We start from the raw sequence: 18,058 nt of genomic DNA on the forward strand, positions 1-18,058 counted from the left end.
CACAGGTGAGTAACCGTCTTTTACTGACCTTCCCCACTACATGGATCTGATCCTCATCTTTCAACCCTGTTCATGCCTGCACTGTTCCCACACAAACACCTGTGTGGGAATGTGACCTCACCGCTGGTGCGTCTCCCCATGGCCAAGCATGGCAAGGCCGCTCTCTCCTCTCTGGTGCCCCCTCCTGGCTAGGCATGGCATAGTGGTTCTCCCCTCTCCGGCGCCCCCTGCTGACAATCACTTTAGTCTCTTCTTGTAACTCAGCCCTGCAGCCAGGTCAGGCTTTAGTCACACCACAAAACCCAGCGTCTTTCCAGCTGGCCGTCGCCCCATGGTCCTTCCCCCCTTGCAGGGCTTTGAACCATCCTTATCCTCCTATGTCCAGGGGAGCCTCACACCCCCTTCCCCGGGCTGGCTGGGGGACCCAGGCCCATCCTCTGTCCTGGGCTCCAGTAACAGGCTCCAGTAACGGGACCAACCCATTTACTCAGCTGTGAACTGCGAGTGAAAGTCACGAAAACGTCCTCAGCCCCCAGCAACACTGACGGGAAGCAGACGAAAGGGAAACAGAAAAACGAAATGAGTCCAAAGCGAACGCGCCTCCAGCCCGAACGCACCGGCTGGGCAGGGATCACGCCTGGCAGCCAAGAGGAACTGAGGACTGAAAATTAATAAACCAAACTTGGCGCGTGGGAAATTAGCTGAAATTGGGAGACAGAATAATGAGGGGATGAGCTGCTCTGATCCCCCACTCCCTCTTGGGGTCCTTAAAGAAAATGGCTGAGAGGGAAAAACTGGTTTCTGGAGCGTCACCATCGGGGCTGCTCCCCCCCCCCCACCTCCTGGGACCCCGGGGCCTTCGGCCTCCTGATCCACTTGAGTCATAACTGAGGCCTACAGAGCCAGCGTGGGGTGTGAATGGGCAGGACAGAAGGGGGGGGGGGTTAAATCTAGTGCTAGCCTGACTTCCCCCCCGGCCCGAGCACCTGGGCACCACAGGCAGTGCAAGCTGCAGGATAGAACAATCAGTCACAACTGCACCCTGCTTCTGAACACACTCTGGTGACGTCAATGCAACAGCAGGGGACAGGCCCCGCGCCCCATTCCCCGCTCCCCTGAGCCAGCCAGTCCCCACCCTGGGGCCAGATGGGAGCTGGCGCACCCTAGATGGGACAGGCCCCGTGCCCCATTCCCCGCTCCCCTGAGCCAACCAGTCCCTGCCCTGGGCCCAGAAGGGAGCCGGCCCCACCCAGAGGAAAAAGGCCCCATATTAGCCACATTATTTTTATTTCAAAATGACTTTATTGCTGCTAGAAAAGCGGGGTATTTACAGGGTTAAGGCTCGTGGGTCCAAGGTCAGGGCCTGTTGACCCCTCAGCGCCGCCTCTTGGCAGACCTGGGTGGGGCGGGGGCAGGACCCGACGCCCCCTTCCTCTTGCTCGCCCGGGTGGCAGGGGCAGTGGCGCTGGGCGGGGGCGGGGCAGGCGTCCCGTCCAGGCGGTAGGCGGCCAGGTCGACAGCCTGCTGGAGGATGCCCGTCAGGATGAACTCGGTGCTGGCGACGGGCAGCCGGGCGCTCAGGGCGGGTCGGCAGCGGGGCAGGTCTTCGGGGCAGGAGATGACGATACGCTTGTCCTGAAAGGGTTAAATCCTGCTCACGCCCGCCCTGCAGCCCCCACCTCTGTGCCTCCCCCTCCCCTCCACAGTCCCTCCCTCCTCCCTCCCCCACACAGCCCCTCCCACCCCCCACAACCCCCTCTGTGCCCCTCCCTCCCCTCCACAGTCCCTCCCTCCTCCCTCCCCCACACAGCCCTTCCCACCCCCCACAACCCCCTCTGTGCCCCTCACTCCCGCCCCGCAGCCCCCCCCTTCCTTCCATCACTCCTGCCCCACAGCCCCCCTCCCCCTGTGCCTCTCACTCCCACCGCAGCCCCTCTCCCCTCACTCCAGCCTCGCAACCCCCCTTCCTTCCGTCACTGCCGCCTGCAGCCCCCCTCGCCCCTCACTCCCCCCGCGCAGCCCCCTGTGCCCCTCACTCCCGTCCCGCAGCCCCCCCTTCCGTCACTCCTGCCCCACAGCCGCCCTCCCCCGGCACCCCTCACTCCCCCCACAGACCTCTGTGCCCCTCACTTCTGTCCCGCAGCCCCCCCTTCCTTCCGTCACTGCCGCCCCGCAGTTCCCCTCCCCCTCACTCCTGACCCGCAGCCCCCCTTCTGTCACTGCTGCCCCACAACCCCCCTCCCCCTCACTCCCCACCCACAGCCCCTCACTCCCGCCCCGCAGCCCCCTGTGCCCCTCACTCCCATCCCGCAGCCCCCCTCCCCTAACTCCCCACCCACAGCCCCTCACTCCTGCCCCGCAGCCCCGTGCCCCTCACTCCCGCCCCACAGCCCCCCTTCCTTCCATCACTGCCGCCCTGCAGCCCCTCTGTGCCCCACTCCCATCCCGCAGCCCCCTTCTGTCACTGCTGCCCCGAAGCCCCCCTCCCCTAACTCCCCACCCACAGCCCCTCACTCCCGCCCCGCAGCCCCCCTCCCCCTGCACCCCTCACTTCCGCCCTGCAGCCCCTCTCCCAGCTCTGCCGGTGCCCCTCACTCCCCCCTCACCTTGTACGCCCGAGGCATATGGGGCAGGAAGACCCCCCCGCTGCACTGGATAATGTCCTTCATGTGCTCGGGCTCCGGCTTGACGTTGGGGGTGACGTGGATCTCGTAGCCCTGGGGGAGGCGGACGAGGCTGTGACTGACCCACCCCCTGCTCCCATGAGGGAAGGGGCAGAGCCTGTGGAAGGGGCGGCAGCTAAGCCCAGGGACCATGTGTCCACAGCTGAGACCTCGAGGGTGAGGAGCTCGTGACAGGGCCAGCTGCAGGCGGCATCCTGCCCAGATGGGTCCACCCGGGTGCTATGGGCACGAGTGTGGGGGGAGGATCAGTCTGGATGCACCTGCAGCTGCCCCGCCCCTCACCCCCCAGTGTGGTGGATGGTGGGGAGGGGATTGGTGGGGGGGTGAGTGGGTTCAGAGGGTCTCACCTGTGACAGGCCAGTGGGGGGGTGGATGCTGGGGGGAGCCAGTGGGGTTTAACCTGCAGCCGGGCCCCCCTGCGTGGTGGGCAATGTGGGGGAGCAGGGGTCTCGACAGTAGGGTGCAGGGAGGTGTCAGGGGGTCAGAGGGGTGGACGGGGGTCTCACCTGCAGCAGCTCCCCCCCCCCCAGGTGGTGCAGGGGGGGTGTCAGGGGGTCAGAGGGGTGGACGGGGGGGGTCTCACCTGCAGCAGCTCCCCCTCCCCCCACGTGGTGCAGGGGGGTGTCAGGGGGTCAGAGGGGTGGACGGGGGGGGTCTCACCTGCAGCAGCTCCCCCTCCCCCCACGTGGTGCAGGGGGGTGTCAGGGGGTCAGAGGGGTGGACGGGGGTCTCACCTGCAGCAGCTCCCCCCCCCACGTGGTGCAGGGGGGGTGTCAGGGGGTCAGAGGGGTGGACGGGGGGTCTCACCTGCAGCAGGGCCCCCGCTTGGTGCCGGGGGTGTCAGGGGGGTGGACGGGGGGGGGTCTCACCTGCAGCAGGGCCCCCCTGCGCGCTCGCTGCAGCGACTGGGCCAGGCTGAAGTGGAAGTTTCGCTCCTGCTCCGTGTCCCGCACCAGGAAGCCGCTGGGCGACAGGAAGCAGGCGCTGCGCCCGCTCTGGGGGAGGGGAAGGGGGGGCAGCGTCACCTGGGGCAGCTCCCCAATGTCGCTTCCTCCCCCCATCGCCCCCTCCACCCTGCCCCCCACACACACCCTGCCCCTTCCCCCCGGCGGTACCTTGTCCAGCCAGTCCAGCGTGACGATGGGCACCCCGCGGGCCAGGGCGCACAGGAACTTCACCGTGCGGCGCACCCGGTCCGTCACCAGGTGGGTGCAGTCGAAGACGGACCGGGCCAGCGCCCCGCCCAGCGCCGAGACCACCTGCTCACCCGCCTCGTCAATCACCCCCGTGAACAGCACCTGGGGGAGGGGAGCACAGTCAGCACGGACCAGCCCAATCCCGCCCCTCGGAAGCAGGGTAACTTGGTATGTCCCCTCCCCACCACTGGAAGGGGGGCAGGGCTGTTTGGTACGGTCCCCTCATACACACACACCCCTGGGCAGGGCAACTTGGTACGACCCCTCCCACCCCAACCCCCGGAGGTGGAGGGGGAGGGCTGTTTGGTACAGGTTCCTCATCCCCTCCCCACAGCAAGGCACCATGGTAAATTCCTCTCTTCCTTATGGCTTGGTACATTCCCATTAGGACTGTTAAAGTTTGGGGTACAGCCGCCCCCCACACCCTAACTTGGTACAGCCTGACCCCCCACTTCCACTCCAGAGCTGTACAGCTGGAGCCTGTATTCCAGCCCCTGCTTTGCACCGTATTCAGCAGCCGTGCGAGGACCTGACGAGCCGTGTCCTGCCCCACGTCGGCCCCAGCAGTTAGCACAGGGCAGGAGGCCTCTGGACTCGGAACAAACGGCCCAACGAGTGCTGGGGGGAGCTAAAAATAAAGCGTTGAGGGGAATTGCTGGCCACAGCAACAACCGACCACCAGGGTGTCATGGCAGCGAATTGACACACACAACAGGTACACGAGCTACAGCCGCAGACAGCGCATCACAAGAGCACCATAGCCACAAATTAACCTCCTCAGGGGTTCTCACGACACATTTTTGGTGGCCTGAGAGCGCGGCCACCAACTCTTGCTGGTGGCCACTCTGCCCATTTTTCCTAAAACACTTAATTAACATTAGGAAAAACAAATAAATATGCACCAAACGTCCCCATCCCGGTCATTGATTTATGTAGGATTTTTTCCTGACTCAATAATAAAAATAACGAAGAGTCGCCTCTATTCTTTACTGGCCCCACAGAATAGAAACACAAATAAGGTGCTTCCCACGTTCTTGTCTTTTTTTGGAGGGGGGGGGGTGTTTTTGGTTTGTTAGCTAGTGGTCTCCTGCTGTGAGAAGTGACACTTGTTGTTACTATCACTTTGCACAATCTCCCAGCCAGCTGCTAAATCTGCTGTGAAATGTGATATTAACGAACTGACGAATATCACTTTTCCCAGCAGATTTATTGTGACAAATTAAGCCCTGGAGGCCATGGGAGGGGGGTGGGGAGCTGTGGGGGGACGGAGCCCGAAGCCCCAGGGCTGAAGTCTGACCCCACCGCCTCTGAGAAGGTGGAGAACTCTGTGTGTCTCCCCAGAGGGGGGCAGATTATATATAATCTATAGATGGCTCTACACAGTCCCTGTCGTCCCCCCCACGCTCCCTTCTCTGAGCCAGGATAGAACCCAGAGCTGGGAGATACCCGGGGCGGGGTGGGAGTTGGCAACCCCTAGAGGGGAAGGGCCCCTGTGTCCCACCCTCCCCACCCCCCGGTCCTGGGCTTTCTTACCCTGGGGGAGGCCGTACCGCCGGCTGCCCCCTGGGATCGGCGAGGGGCCCTGGCCCGCAGCCCCTCCACCTTGTTCTCCGTGCTCTGGCGGCGCAATGGGGGGACCGGCGCCTCCTGCAGGGGGAATGGGGTGAGTCAGACTCACTTATAGCCCCCACATCCTGCCCACCACACCCACCCCAAGGAGATCTCCCCACCAACCCCTTGACAGACCCCACCCCCAACCACTTAGATCACACCCCCATAGTCCCACCCCCCAGCAGGAGAGGCCCTGCCCCTCGAGTCCACCCCAGCAATGGATTTCCCCCTCCCTATCATGCTTCGCCCCCAGAAAATTACACCCCGCCCATTTTGCAAACAACCCCAGCCAATCTGTACTCCCTGTCCCCTGGTACCAGACCCCACCCAGAGTATATTAGGCCCCGCCTCCCAGTGGCAAGGCCCCATCCATAGCAAGTGAGGGGTGGGACCTGACCCTTGGGTGGGGACTTTCTCCCAGTCCTGCCAGTCCTGCCCAGTGGCCTGTTACACACCTGCCTCTTTCTGGCGTCGCTCCCAGCATCCTCTTGGGCCACAGCACCGCCCACTTGTCCCTCACCTCGTGCCGGAGGCGGATCCGGGGTGGCCACCCCTCTCCGCTTGCCTCGGGCCTCCCTAGCTGGCTCTGCAGCCCCCCTCCTCCTGGAGGCCGGCTCCTGGGCAGGGGCTCTCTGGGACCGCCGGGCTCGGCCCTGCGACACCTCCGGCTCTGCTCCCCCCGAGCCCCTCATGGGCTCGTCGGCTGGGGCCGGTTCCGTGCCTGCAGCCACCCGAGATCTCCGGGCCCGGCCTGGAGCCCCCTGGCTTGAGGCCTCTGGCTCCGTGGGGGGGTCCTGAGTCCGCACCGCCCTCCTGGGCCTCTTCACAGGGCCAGGCTGCTCCACCTCCTTGACACTCCCCGGCTCCGGCGCCTCCATGTACACGGCCGGGCTGCAGAGCTGGCGCCGCCCCCTACGCTGGGGGGCGGCCGGGGTGGGCTGGCTGGGCTCTCCGGACCCCACGGCCTTCTCCGCCCCACCCCGCTGGCTACGCCTCTCCAGGGCAGGAGCTGGTGGTGGGGGAGCAGGAACCGGAGCAGATCGCAGGCTTCGGCGCCTCACGGGGGTGGAGGAACTGGGATGAGCCTCTAGGACCTGGGGGGGTGGGGGGGGAGAAGAGAGAAAGATTGGGGGGCTGGGATCCAGGATTCCTGGGTTCTGTCCCTTGCTCTGAAGAGTGGGCGCCAGCCCCTGCTCACCTTCCCAGCATCCTCAGGCCCTGCCCCCGTGGGGTGGGGCCCAGCCCCCGTGACCCCGACAGCCGCTGGGGTCGCCCGTCTCTCCGCAGCCTCCGGCCCACCTGGAGAAGAGGATGAATTAATTCCAGTCAGCTACTGCAATTCCCTTCATTGCCACTAGATGTCGCTGCCTGCCAAGGCACATCATGTGACTGCCAGCAACACCCCCCTCCTTGCACAAGGTGTCACTTGCACACACACACATACATACATACACAGAGTCACACACAGAGCACCACTGCTCCAGGTGTGTCATGCACACATCCACACACAGAGAGCACGGTCGCACTGGACATGTCGCACACACACAGCACCGGGCATGTCGCCCCACGCGTGTCACACACTCACTCTCCCCACACCCCCATCACTCACCCTGCCCTCTCAGGCGCTGCCCAGAGCTGCTGCCCCCAGGCTCCGCTCCTGCCCGCTCGCCCTCGCCCTGCAGCGCCAGGGCTGGCCTGCGGGGAGCGCTCAGCACTAGGCGCACGGGCTGGGATTCCTCCTCCTCCGGCGGCTCCCTCCCGGCGCCCCCTGGTGGCAGTGCCCCGCCAGGGGGCTCTGACTCCTCCTTGGGGCTGAGGGGAGCAACTGCGGGGTCCTGGGTGCCAAGCAGCAGCCCCCCAGAGGCCGGGCCGGGTACTGCAGGCTGAGACAGGGCTCCCCCTGGTGGCGGGGGGCGGGGCAGCAGCTGGGTGTCCTCCTCAGGGATGAAGGGCTGGGTGGGCTGGTCCGAGTGGAGTCCGGGGTCCTCGCAGAACGACTGAGTCGCCTCCACAACATACAGATCCTCGTCCGAGTCCTCCTCCTTCTCTGAAGAGGTGCAGACTGAGGGCGGGGAGGAGAGAGGGGAAGAAGATGAGGATAGAACCCAGGAGTCCTGGCTCCCAGCCCCCTGTACTCTAACCACTAGACCCCATTCCCCTCCCAGAGCCGGGGAGAGAACCCAGGAGTCCTGGCTCCCAGCCCCCTGCTCTAATCACTCCAGTCAGCACTGGGTGGCTCGGCCCAGTTTGGCACGGAGACCAGTCAGGGCGGCAGCTCTCACGCTTCCCAGAATCCTTAGCAACCCCTCCTCCACCACCCCACCGTGAAATCCAAGATGGCGGCTCTAGACAGGTCTCCTCTCTGCCCCCCCCCCCCCCAGCCCCCGTTCCCTGAGCGCCGCAACCCCAGCGAGGGGCCCGTTGTGCTCACCTGGAGGGTGCAGGGCTGGGCCAGCAGGGGGCGACATCACAGACCCTGTGAAGGGATCAGAGTGACAGCAGGAATTGGTGGGGGAAGGGATCAGAGTGACAGCAGGAATTGGTGGGGGAAGGCCCCGCCCCCAAGGGTCACTGACTCCACCCCTGTCTGAGGCCCCACCCCCGGGAGGGTCACTGGCTCTGCTCCTCTGGTGACCTATACATACATTGGTGAGTTCTCAGCCCAGGAGGGCCATGGAGACTGAGCTGCCTTGTCTGGCCACCAGAGGGAGCCACCCCCGGGAGGAGACACTGAGGGGGACTGTGGTCATGGGGGCTGGATTTCCCCCCAACTCACCTTTTGCAGGCAGGGGCGATCTGAAGACAAACGTCTGGGTGGCTTCCTCCTCTAGGCCGCTCCCCGAATCTGTGGAAAGAGGAATTACCCAGGATCCTTCACAGCTTCCCCACCACCGATCTCTTCGCTCACGGCCACACAACCCCACAGATCGCCTGCCCAGAGGGAGGGACTAACTCTAGGTCATGGAGGGAAACTGAGGCACAGAAAGGGGAAGGGACATGCCAGAGGTCACACAGAATAATGGAGCTAGATACAGAACCCAGGAGTCCTGGCTCCCCCCTCCAGCTCTAACCACTAGACCCCACTCCCCTCCCAGAGCCAGAGATGGAACCCAGGAGTCCCACCTGCTGCTGCGGGGGTTCTGGCGGCCTCGGCCCCCGAGGACGGGGTCTCCTCAACCAGGTAGCACTGCGTGGCCTGCAGGGCAAAATCAGCGTCATCTGGGAAGGGGAAGGAGAGCGGAGACTCCAGGTGAAACCGACGCGCCTGATCCCATCCCAGCATGCAGGGCAGGGCGCTCACCCGTAGGGATCCGGACACTGGGGCAGGGAACGGGACCCAGGCATCCGGGATGGCAGTGCAGGGCGCTCACCCCTAGGAAGCCGGACACCGGGGCAGGGAACGGGACCCAGGCGTCCGGGATGGCAGCGCAGCGCCCTCACCCCTAGGGAGCCGGACACCGGGGCAGGGAACGGGACCCAGGCGTCCGGGACGGCAGCGCAGCGCCCTCACCCCTAGGGAGCCGGACACCGGGGCAGGGAACGGGACCCAGGCGTCCGGGACGGCAGCGCAGGGCCCGTCTCCCCCAGATTTACCCTCCACATCCGTCTCGCTGTCGTCTCCAGGCTGGGCTGGGCCCCACGCTGGCTCCTTGTTCCCCTCCGTGTCCATCAACTTGGTCTCTGGGCTGACATGGGACTGGGGAGCAGGTGGCTCCTCCCCACCCGCCTGGGCTGGGCCCCCCACAGGACCTGGTGCCTGGTCGAACTCTACCCCGGGAGCCCCCTCCACATCTGTGTCGCTGTCTCCACTGGCTGTAGGCAAGTGGAGCATCTGTTGGCCAACATCTGGATTCTCCTCCACATCTGTATCGCTGTCCCCAGTGGCAACAGGCAGAGGGTCATTTTGTCGTCCAACATCTGATTTCTCCTCAGCCTCCTCCACATCTGTATCGTCACCTGCCTCCACGGTGGGCTGATGGCTCCTCTGTACAACATCTGGATTCCCCACGGAGTCCTCCACATCTGTATCGCTGTCCTCATTTTCTGCAGGCCGATGGCCCTTAGGATGCACATCTGGTTTCCCCATTGTCCCCGTCACATCTGTATCTCTGTCTCCAGGGAGAGCATGTTGATGCTTCGTTACAACATCTGGATTCTTTGCCTCCTCTTCCTCCACATCTGTATCACTGCCCACATCAATAGCGGGTGGATGGCTCTTTGTAGCCACATCTGGATTCCCAGTCTCCTCCACATCTGTATCACTGCCCACATCAACAGCAAGGGGATGGCTCTTTGCAGTGACAACATCTGGATTTCTATCAGATTCCTCCACATTTGTATCACTGTCTCCAGGGGCAGCAAGCTCATTGTTCGTTTGTCGCACATCTGGTTTTCCCACCACCGGCGCCACATCTGCATCTCCGCCCCCTGGGAAAACAAGTTGATGGTTGTTCTGTACAACCACTGGAGTCTCTGCTTTCTCCTTCTCCACATCTGTATCACTGCCCACCTCAATGACGGGCTGATGGCTCTTCTGTACAACATCTGGATTCTCTGCAACCTCCTCCACATCTGTATCGCTCTCCCCATTTTTGGCAGAGTGATGGCTCTCAAGATGCACATCATCTGGATTCTCCACTCCCCCCTCCACATCTGTCGCTCTGCCCCTAGGGAGAGTATGTCGATGGTTCTTCTGCACATCTGGATTATTTGCTGCCTCCTCCTCCACATCTGTATCGCTGTCCACCTCAACGCTGGGCTGATGGCTCTTTGGACCCACAACATCTGGATTCACACCAACCCCCTCCACATCTGTATCGCTGTCCCCAGGGGCAGCAGACTGGCTCTTCATTCCTTGCACTACATCTGGATTCTCCAGTGGTGCCTCCACATCTGTATCGCTGTCCCCATTTCCAGCAAGCTGATGGTCCTTTGGATGCACATCTGGATTCTGTGCTGCTTCCTCCTCCACATCTGTATCACTGCCCATCTCAATGGCAGGTGGGTGGCACTTTGGATCCACAACATCTAGATTCTCCACAGCCTCCTCCTCATCTGTATCGCTGTCCCACAGGAGAGCAGGTCCATGGTTCTTCTGCACAACATCTGGATGCTGTACCTCCTCCTCCACATCTGTAACACTGCCCACCGCAGCAGGGCAACCGTTCCCCAGGCCCCTGACAGCTGCTCCTGGCCCCGTGCCCGAGGCGATGCCCGTGTGGCCAGGCCCCTTGACCAAGTGGCAGGCGGCCAGCGCAGGCTCCGGGTCCGTCCCAACCACCCCCGTGGCCCTGGGCTGCTCGGTACCCAGGGCAGCGACTCCGTTCTCCGGCGGGCCGGGGGACCGCTCGCTGCCGTAGCACAGGCGCAGGGAGGGGCAGGGGGCATCAGGGATCTCACCACCTTCCTCGTCGCTGGGAGGCAGAGAACAGCGGGGGGTCAGAACCTACCGAGTCAGCACTACTGAGTCCCCCGCCCCTCAGAACAGCACCCCCTTCTGAGCCCCGCTGTGCTCCCCACCGAACCTCCCGCCCCACAGTATAGCGCTCCCTCCCGAGCCCCCTGCAGTGCTCCCACTGAACCCCCACCCCACAGCACCCCCTTCTGAGCCCCTCTGTGCTCCCTACCGAACCTCCCGCCCCACAGTATAGCGCTCCCTCCCGAGCCCCCCGCAGTGCTCCCCACCGAATCCCCTGCCCCTCAGCACCCCCTTCTGAGCCCCCTGTGCTCCTTACCTAGCCCCCCACCCCTCAGCACAGCAACCCCGACAGAGACCCTCACAGCGACCCCTACCGAGCCCCTCACCCGCCAGCACAGCACCCCCCACTGAACCCCCTGCCCCACAGCACAGCACTTCCACCGAGCCCCCCGCAGCGCCCCCACCGAGCCTTCCCCACGCTCCCTACCAAGCCCTTGCCCCACAGCACAGCACCCCGCCCCCCCGCGCTCCCTCCCAATCCCCCAGCAGCGCCCCCCACTGAACCTCCGCCCCACAGCACCCCATACCGAGCCCCTGTGCTCCCTACCAACCCCCCCGCCCCTGAGCACAGCATCCCCCCACCGAGCCCTCCCTGCGCTCCCTACCGAGCCCCCGCCCCGCAAAAGTATCCCCCCACTGAACCTCCGCCGTGCAGCACCCCCTACCGAGCCCCCCGCGGTCCCTACCGAGCACCCTGCGCCCTAGTACAGCACCCTCTACTGAGTCCTCCACCCAGCAACCCCCTCTGAGCCTCCCACCTCACAGCACACCCTACTGACCCCCCTGCCCCACAGCACAGCGCCCCCTACTGAGCCCGCCCCAGGGCACTGCTCCCGCTACCCAGCCCCTGCAGCACAGCGCTGCACTGGGATCAGCACTGACTGCCGGAGGAGAGCGCCCCCTGCCCCGCTCCCTGCAGCACATCCCCCCTCGCTCTAACCACTAGACCCTGCTCCCCTCCCAGAGCCGGAGTCGTGGCTCCCCCTGCTAGGCCCGTCTCTACCTTTCCGGCACCACGGTTGCGCCCGGGGAGGAGACGGCTGCGTCGGAACGGACGCCAGTGTCAGAAGAGGAGTCAGAGCCTGGTGGACAAGACAGACACAGGGTGTTAACGTGGAATCTGGGGGCCTGTGTCTCCCCCACCCGCAGAATGGGGGCACAGCCTGCCTCCTGGTTTGTTATCGTAGGGTCTACCATAATATCGTAGGGTGCCTGGCGCTGTCAGTAACCAGAGGGGTAGCCCACACATGGAATTCCCGACCCTCATCCCTCCCAACCCCAATTTGTTATCGTAGGGTCTACTGTAGTGCAGAGGGATAGACGAGGCAAACAAAACCAGGAGTCCTGACTCCCAACCCCCTCCCCTGCTCCAGTGACTAGCCCTGACTCCATAGGAACAGAACCCAGGAACGCTCGCCCACTAACACTGGTTTGTTATTGTAGGGTATATATAGCCGGGGGACTGGGGGCAGGGGAGGGGAAAGAGTGCCTCAACAGAATCTCCCACTACCCAACTCATGCCCCCACGTGCCTACTGTTATTGTAGGGTCTATAATAATATCGTAGGGTACCCTAGTGCCACGATTGTGTGTAACCTTGCGGGAAGAGGGAGTCCATACAGACTCAGCCCCAACCCCTCAACTTTTGAATCCCACCCTCATGCCATGCCTGGTTTGTTATTATAGGGCCTACCATAATATCATAGGGAGGTGTTGCCAGGGCTATGCCTAATCTGTGTGGAACTGGGAACCCAAATATAGACTCACTCCCAGACCCCCTGCGTGCAGACCGTGGCTAGTTTGGTATTGTAGGGCCTACCATAATATTATAGGGTTGCCCTAGTGCCAAGACTGTGGAAGAGGGAGGAGCCCAGACACAGAATCATGCCCAGTCCCCCACACTCATGCCATGGCTGGTTTGTTATTATAGGGTCTACCACAATACCATAGGGTCCCTTCACACCAGGGATCTGTGTGAACTTGAGGACAGGAGCCCAGACATAGAATCACTGGCAGCCCTGCCTCACCCCAGCCCCACTTGTGCCATGCCTGGTTTGTTACTGTAGGGCCTACCATAACATCATGGGGTTGCCCTAATAACACTGCTCTACAGCCAAAATGCTTCTGAAATAAATGTAGTCAAACTTTACTAATTCTGGGTCACTGAGAACGAAAATGATGCTTAAAATTGTTGATTGGCTCTAGTTTTCAAGATATGCTATTGGGTCAGTATATACGACCCTTGACTTGGGAATGGCGGAGGATAAGTGAGTTATAAAGGGAAGGGATCTCAATTTAAACTAGAAATGACTAAAATACATCTTTGACTGGATCTATGAATAAATCTATGACTGGGTTTGGACAGTACTTGCTTTTTAGGCAAAACAATGAATGATGCAATCTGAAGCTGGTATTGCGTCATACATGATATGAATTGCATCATGTTATTCCTAGAAGTCATGGATGATGCAATCATAACGAAGCTTACATCACTCTGCTGAACAAATTGCCCTATATCAGCTCTAGAAATCATACAGTGTCGTGCTCTCTTATTTGTCAGTGTTTGATTTTGCAAAGGGACACATTTCTGTTTAGCCAAAGTGAGCAGAGATGCCTCGTACTTGTGTGAAAAGTGCAGATAACTTCTGCTATGTTTGTGGTGAAGTGACTTTTGCATCACAAAAGCGCAGTATAACCACTATGGTTAAGAAAGCCTATCACCTTTATTTTGGCTGCAAAACTGGAGATCAGGACAAGAGGTGGGCCCCACACATATGCTGCAACACTTGTGCAACAAATCTTCGCCAGTGGTTGAACAGGAAAAGGAAATCTATGCCTTTTGCAGTGCCAATGATTTGGAGAGAGCCAACAGATCATACCAGCAATTGTTACTTCTGCATGGTGCCTCCAGTTGGGAAAGGTGTGTCAAAGAAGAAAAAGTGGACTGTGCATTATCCAAACATTCCATCAGCTATACGCCCAGTACCCCACGGAGAAGGACTGCCGGTTCCTGATGCACCAGAATCATTCTCACTTGAGTCAGACGAGGAAGAGGATGAAACTTCTGGTCCTGAACCATCAATGTCACAGGACCCACATTTTCTCCCATCCTCCTCCTCTGAACCACACCTCATAACACAAGGTGAACTGAATGACCTTGTCAGGGATTTGGAACTACCCAAGAGTAAGGCAGAGCTGTTGGGCTCCAGACTACAGCAGTGGAATCTCCTGGCAGGTGATGTTAGGGTTTCCATGTTCCGTGACCGTCAAAAGGATCTTGTCCCATTCTTCTTCATGGAAGGTGATCTTGTAGCCTGCAACAACATCGATGGTGTGATGGCAGCCCTCAACAGCGTTCATGATCCAGATGAGTGGAGACTGTTCATTGATTCATCGAAGACGAGTCTTAAAGCTGTTTTACTGCATAATGGCAATGTTTGGCCATCCATTCCAGTTGGTCAGGCAGTCCATATGAAGGAAACCTATGACAACATGAAACAACTTTTGAGGTGCATAAACTATGACCAACATCAGTGGCAGCTTTGTGGTGATTTGAAGGTTGTTGCTCTCTTGCTTGGTCTGCAGACTGGATACACAAAGTACTGCTGTTTTCTCTGCGAATGGGATAGTCGTGCAAGAGATTCCCACTACATCAAGAAAGATTGGCCACTCCGACAGTCATTGGAGCCTGGGAGGAAAAGTGTTCAGCATCCACCACTTGTTGAATCAAGGAAGATTTTGTTACCACCCTTACACATCAAGCTGGGTCTGATGAAGAACTTTGTCAAGGCCATTGACAAAACACAAGCAGCTTTCAAGTACCTCCGTGGAAAATTTCCAAGGTTAAGTGAAGCTAAGATAAAGGAAGGTGTCTTTGTTGGTCCTCAGATTCGTGAACTTCTTCGAGATGATGCATTTGACCATGCACTGCGTGGCAAGGAAAAGACGGCATGGAAAGCCTTCCAATTAGTGGCAATAAATTTTCTCGGAAACAACAAGGCAGACAACTACAGGTTGTTGGTGGAAAACCTCCTCAAGGCATACAAAAGCCTTGGTTGCAACATGTCACTAAAGATACATTTTTTGCACTCTCATCTAGATTTTTTTCCCACCGAACTAAGGAGCAGTGAGCGACGAGCACGGTGAGCGATTTCACTAGGACATTGCAACAATGGAGAAATGCTATCAGGGCAAATGGAGCCCATCAATGCTTGCAGACTATTGCTGGACAGCGACAAGAGATGCTCCATTTAATGAATACAAGAGACAAGCCAAGAAGCGCCGAGTAGACACTGAATAGGACTAAACTATGTACAGAATAGTTTTTTGCCTTTTGTTTCATAATAAATTTTATTTATATAACCCTTTTGCTGATTTTTAAAGTGTTACATAAACAGGACAGGTGAAATATTATCATGTAAAGCAACCATAAACACATGAAAAGACCTAGGTTTACAATTTATGATTAAAACTCTACTATCTACACAATATACATAGACATAAAATGTAAAAACTTAAATATCTTAGAAACAGTAGCCAATCAGTTGTTTTAATTGTCATATTTGAATTCAACACATCAAAATACATAATAAATAGCACATTTTATCTCTGAAGCAGACGACTTCTCAAAAATTGTAGACCAGTGTAATGCAATAGCTGGATGTAATTTAGGTGGAAGCTGGAGCCCAAACAAAAAAACAAACCAGCAACAGTATGTGCGTGGGGTTGCTAGTTTGTTATTGTAGGGTCTACAATAACATTACAGGCCCATCCCCACAATCCCCACTCACCATTGCTCCCTGGCAGGTGCAGGAGCCTTCCTCTGCCCTGCAGCTCCTCCTCATCCTCAGAGTCCCTGGCCAGCAGGGGCCCGTAGCCCATCCTCTTGCTGGGCACGGGGGTCTCCTCAATGGCCAGGGTGTTGGGAGCCCGGGGCTGGGTGGGCGGCACCTCCAGAGAGTCCTCGGGGTTGGCGCCCCCCGGTGGCAGCAGGAAGTACTGGCAGCCCACGTCCCCAAACATGAGGGTGTCTCCATCCTCCAGGCTGTAGCGGACGTGGGGCAGCAGGACGCCGCGCTGGCGCCGGGTCCGGTTCAGGCTGTCCCGGTCGTAGAGCAGGTGGGGCCCGCCCGGCGCCGGGATCTCGATCACTGCGTGGGCCTTGGAGACCGAGGGGGCCGGCAGGCAGACCCGGCAGCTCGGCAGCCGCCCCACCACGTTCTCCCCAGGGTAGATCCAGAAATCTGGGCGGGGAGAGAACCCAGGAGTCCTGATGCCCAGGCTGAGCCAGTAGAGCCCACTCCCCTCCCGGAGCCGGGGAGAGAACCCAGGAGTCCTGGCTCCAGCCGCCCCTAACCACTCCCCTCCCGGAGCCGGGGAGAGAACCCAGGAGTCCTGATGCCCAGGCTGAGCCAGTAGAGCCCACTCCCCTCCCGGAGCCGGGGAGAGAACCCAGGAGTCCTGGCTCCAGCCGCCCCTAACCACTCCCCTCCCGGAGCCGGGGAGAGAACCCAGGAGTCCTGGCTCCAGCCGCCCCTAACCACTCCCCTCCCAGAGCCGGGGAGAGAACCCAGGAGTCCTGGCACCGGGACACCACCATCGAGGGCCATCAGACCACCGGTGTCTTCCCACCATCCCACAGGAGAGCGGGTGAAATCTCCAGGGGCGGGTGGCTCTGACGGGTGGGGCTGGCCCCAGCCCCCCGCCCACCACCACTGACCTTGCTCCGGCCCATATTTGCTGCTGAGCAGGTGCAGCCGCCCCACGGGCCGAGGCACTTCCCCGTCGGCCTCTCCCCCGGGGGGGTCCCCGTCCTCCTCCCACTCCAGCAGCTGGGTCTGCTCCATGGCCTGTGGGACAACAGTCACAGGGTGAGTGACAGGGACACCCACCCTCACTCCCCCCAGCCCCACCCCCTCACTCCCGTCAGCCCCTCCCCAGTGCCCCTCACTCCCCCCCTCCCTTCCCTCCCACTGCCCCTCACTCCCCCCCACTCCCCCCAGCCCCGCCCCCGGTGCCCCTCACTCCCCCCCGCTCCCTTCCCTCCCACTGCCCCTCACTGCCCCCCAGCCCCGCCCCCTCACTCCCCTGTCAGCCCCGCCCCCGGTGCCCCTCACTCCCCCCCTCCCTTCCCCCCCACTGCCCCTCACTCCCCCCAGCCCCGCCCCCTCACTCCCCTGTCAGCCCCGCCCCCGGTGCCCCTCATTCCCCCCCACTGCCCCTCACTCCCGACCTGCAGCCCCCTGCCAGCCCACCCCCCGTGCCCCTCACTCCCCCAGCCCCGCCCCCCAGTGCCCCTCACTCCCGACCTGCAGCCCCCTGCCAGCCCACCCCCCGTGCCCCTCACTCCCCCAGCCCCGCCCCCCAGTGCCCCTCACTCCCCCCCGCCCCCTGTCAGCCCCGCCCCGCCCCCCCAGTGCCCCTCACTCCCGACCCGCAGCCCCCGCAGCTCTGCCAGGCCCCGCTCACCTCCTGTTCCAACTGCAGCCCCACGGGTACCCCCAGGCGCGTCCCAGCAGGGAGGCCCCTGATTGGCCAGCCGTGTCCCTCTCGCAAAGCTTTCTCTTGCCCTGATTGGTCACTGTGGGTGTCAGTCATTGGAGTGGGCGGGTCCTGCTGCCCTTGTTCCCGCCCCGCTGCTCCCTAGGGACCAGTCTGGCCTTTGGAGCATAGAGAGGAGGGGGATGTGCGTGTAGAGTGTCGCCCCAGAACCATAGAGCGGCACCGGGTTACTGTCTAGATTATTCGCTGCGAGTCCGCCACCGCATCCTTTTGGCGCCAAGGAAGACCATAGAGAGGCTAATGTTCGGGTAGACATTACCTTGGAGACCATAGAGCGATACCGTGCTCTAGGCTAGAGTGTGCACAACGGGTCCGCCAAAATATGGCGGCGCTGCCGCCCCTCCCTACTAGAGTCACCTGGGATCATAGAGAGGAAACGCGTTGCGTAGAAGTTACCACTGGTCACTGGAACCATCGAGCCGTAGGGGCTTTTGCAGGCTGGATTGTACAGGCTGGGTCCTCCAAGGCATGGCGGCTGCGGTCCGCCAGAGTGGAGCATGGAGACGAAGCACTTGTCTCTGTCTGGAC

General features: G+C 60.9%; 1 protein-coding gene across 1 annotated transcript; it reads right to left on the reverse strand.

Annotated features, from left to right (window-relative positions):
* Positions 1–1,304: 1,304 nt before the first annotated feature.
* On the reverse strand, positions 1,305–17,566 carry MDC1 (mediator of DNA damage checkpoint 1). Its single transcript, XM_065416017.1, has 17 exons — positions 17,438–17,566; positions 16,689–16,818; positions 15,760–16,212; positions 11,974–12,052; positions 9,720–10,905; positions 9,086–9,662; positions 8,615–8,710; positions 8,268–8,336; positions 7,923–7,967; positions 7,101–7,553; positions 6,690–6,790; positions 5,947–6,585; positions 5,414–5,527; positions 3,800–3,982; positions 3,554–3,679; positions 2,607–2,717; positions 1,305–1,635 (listed from the first exon to the last, which is right to left on the reverse strand). Exons 1-17 carry the CDS (start codon positions 17,564–17,566, stop codon positions 1,375–1,377), a joined length of 4,752 nt encoding a protein of 1,583 aa, XP_065272089.1. The 3' UTR covers positions 1,305–1,374.
* Between the last annotated feature and the right edge of the window lie 492 nt (positions 17,567–18,058).

The sequence above is a fragment of the Emys orbicularis genome, chromosome 13 (assembly GCF_028017835.1).
Source record: "Emys orbicularis isolate rEmyOrb1 chromosome 13, rEmyOrb1.hap1, whole genome shotgun sequence".
NCBI lineage: Eukaryota > Metazoa > Chordata > Testudines > Emydidae > Emys > Emys orbicularis.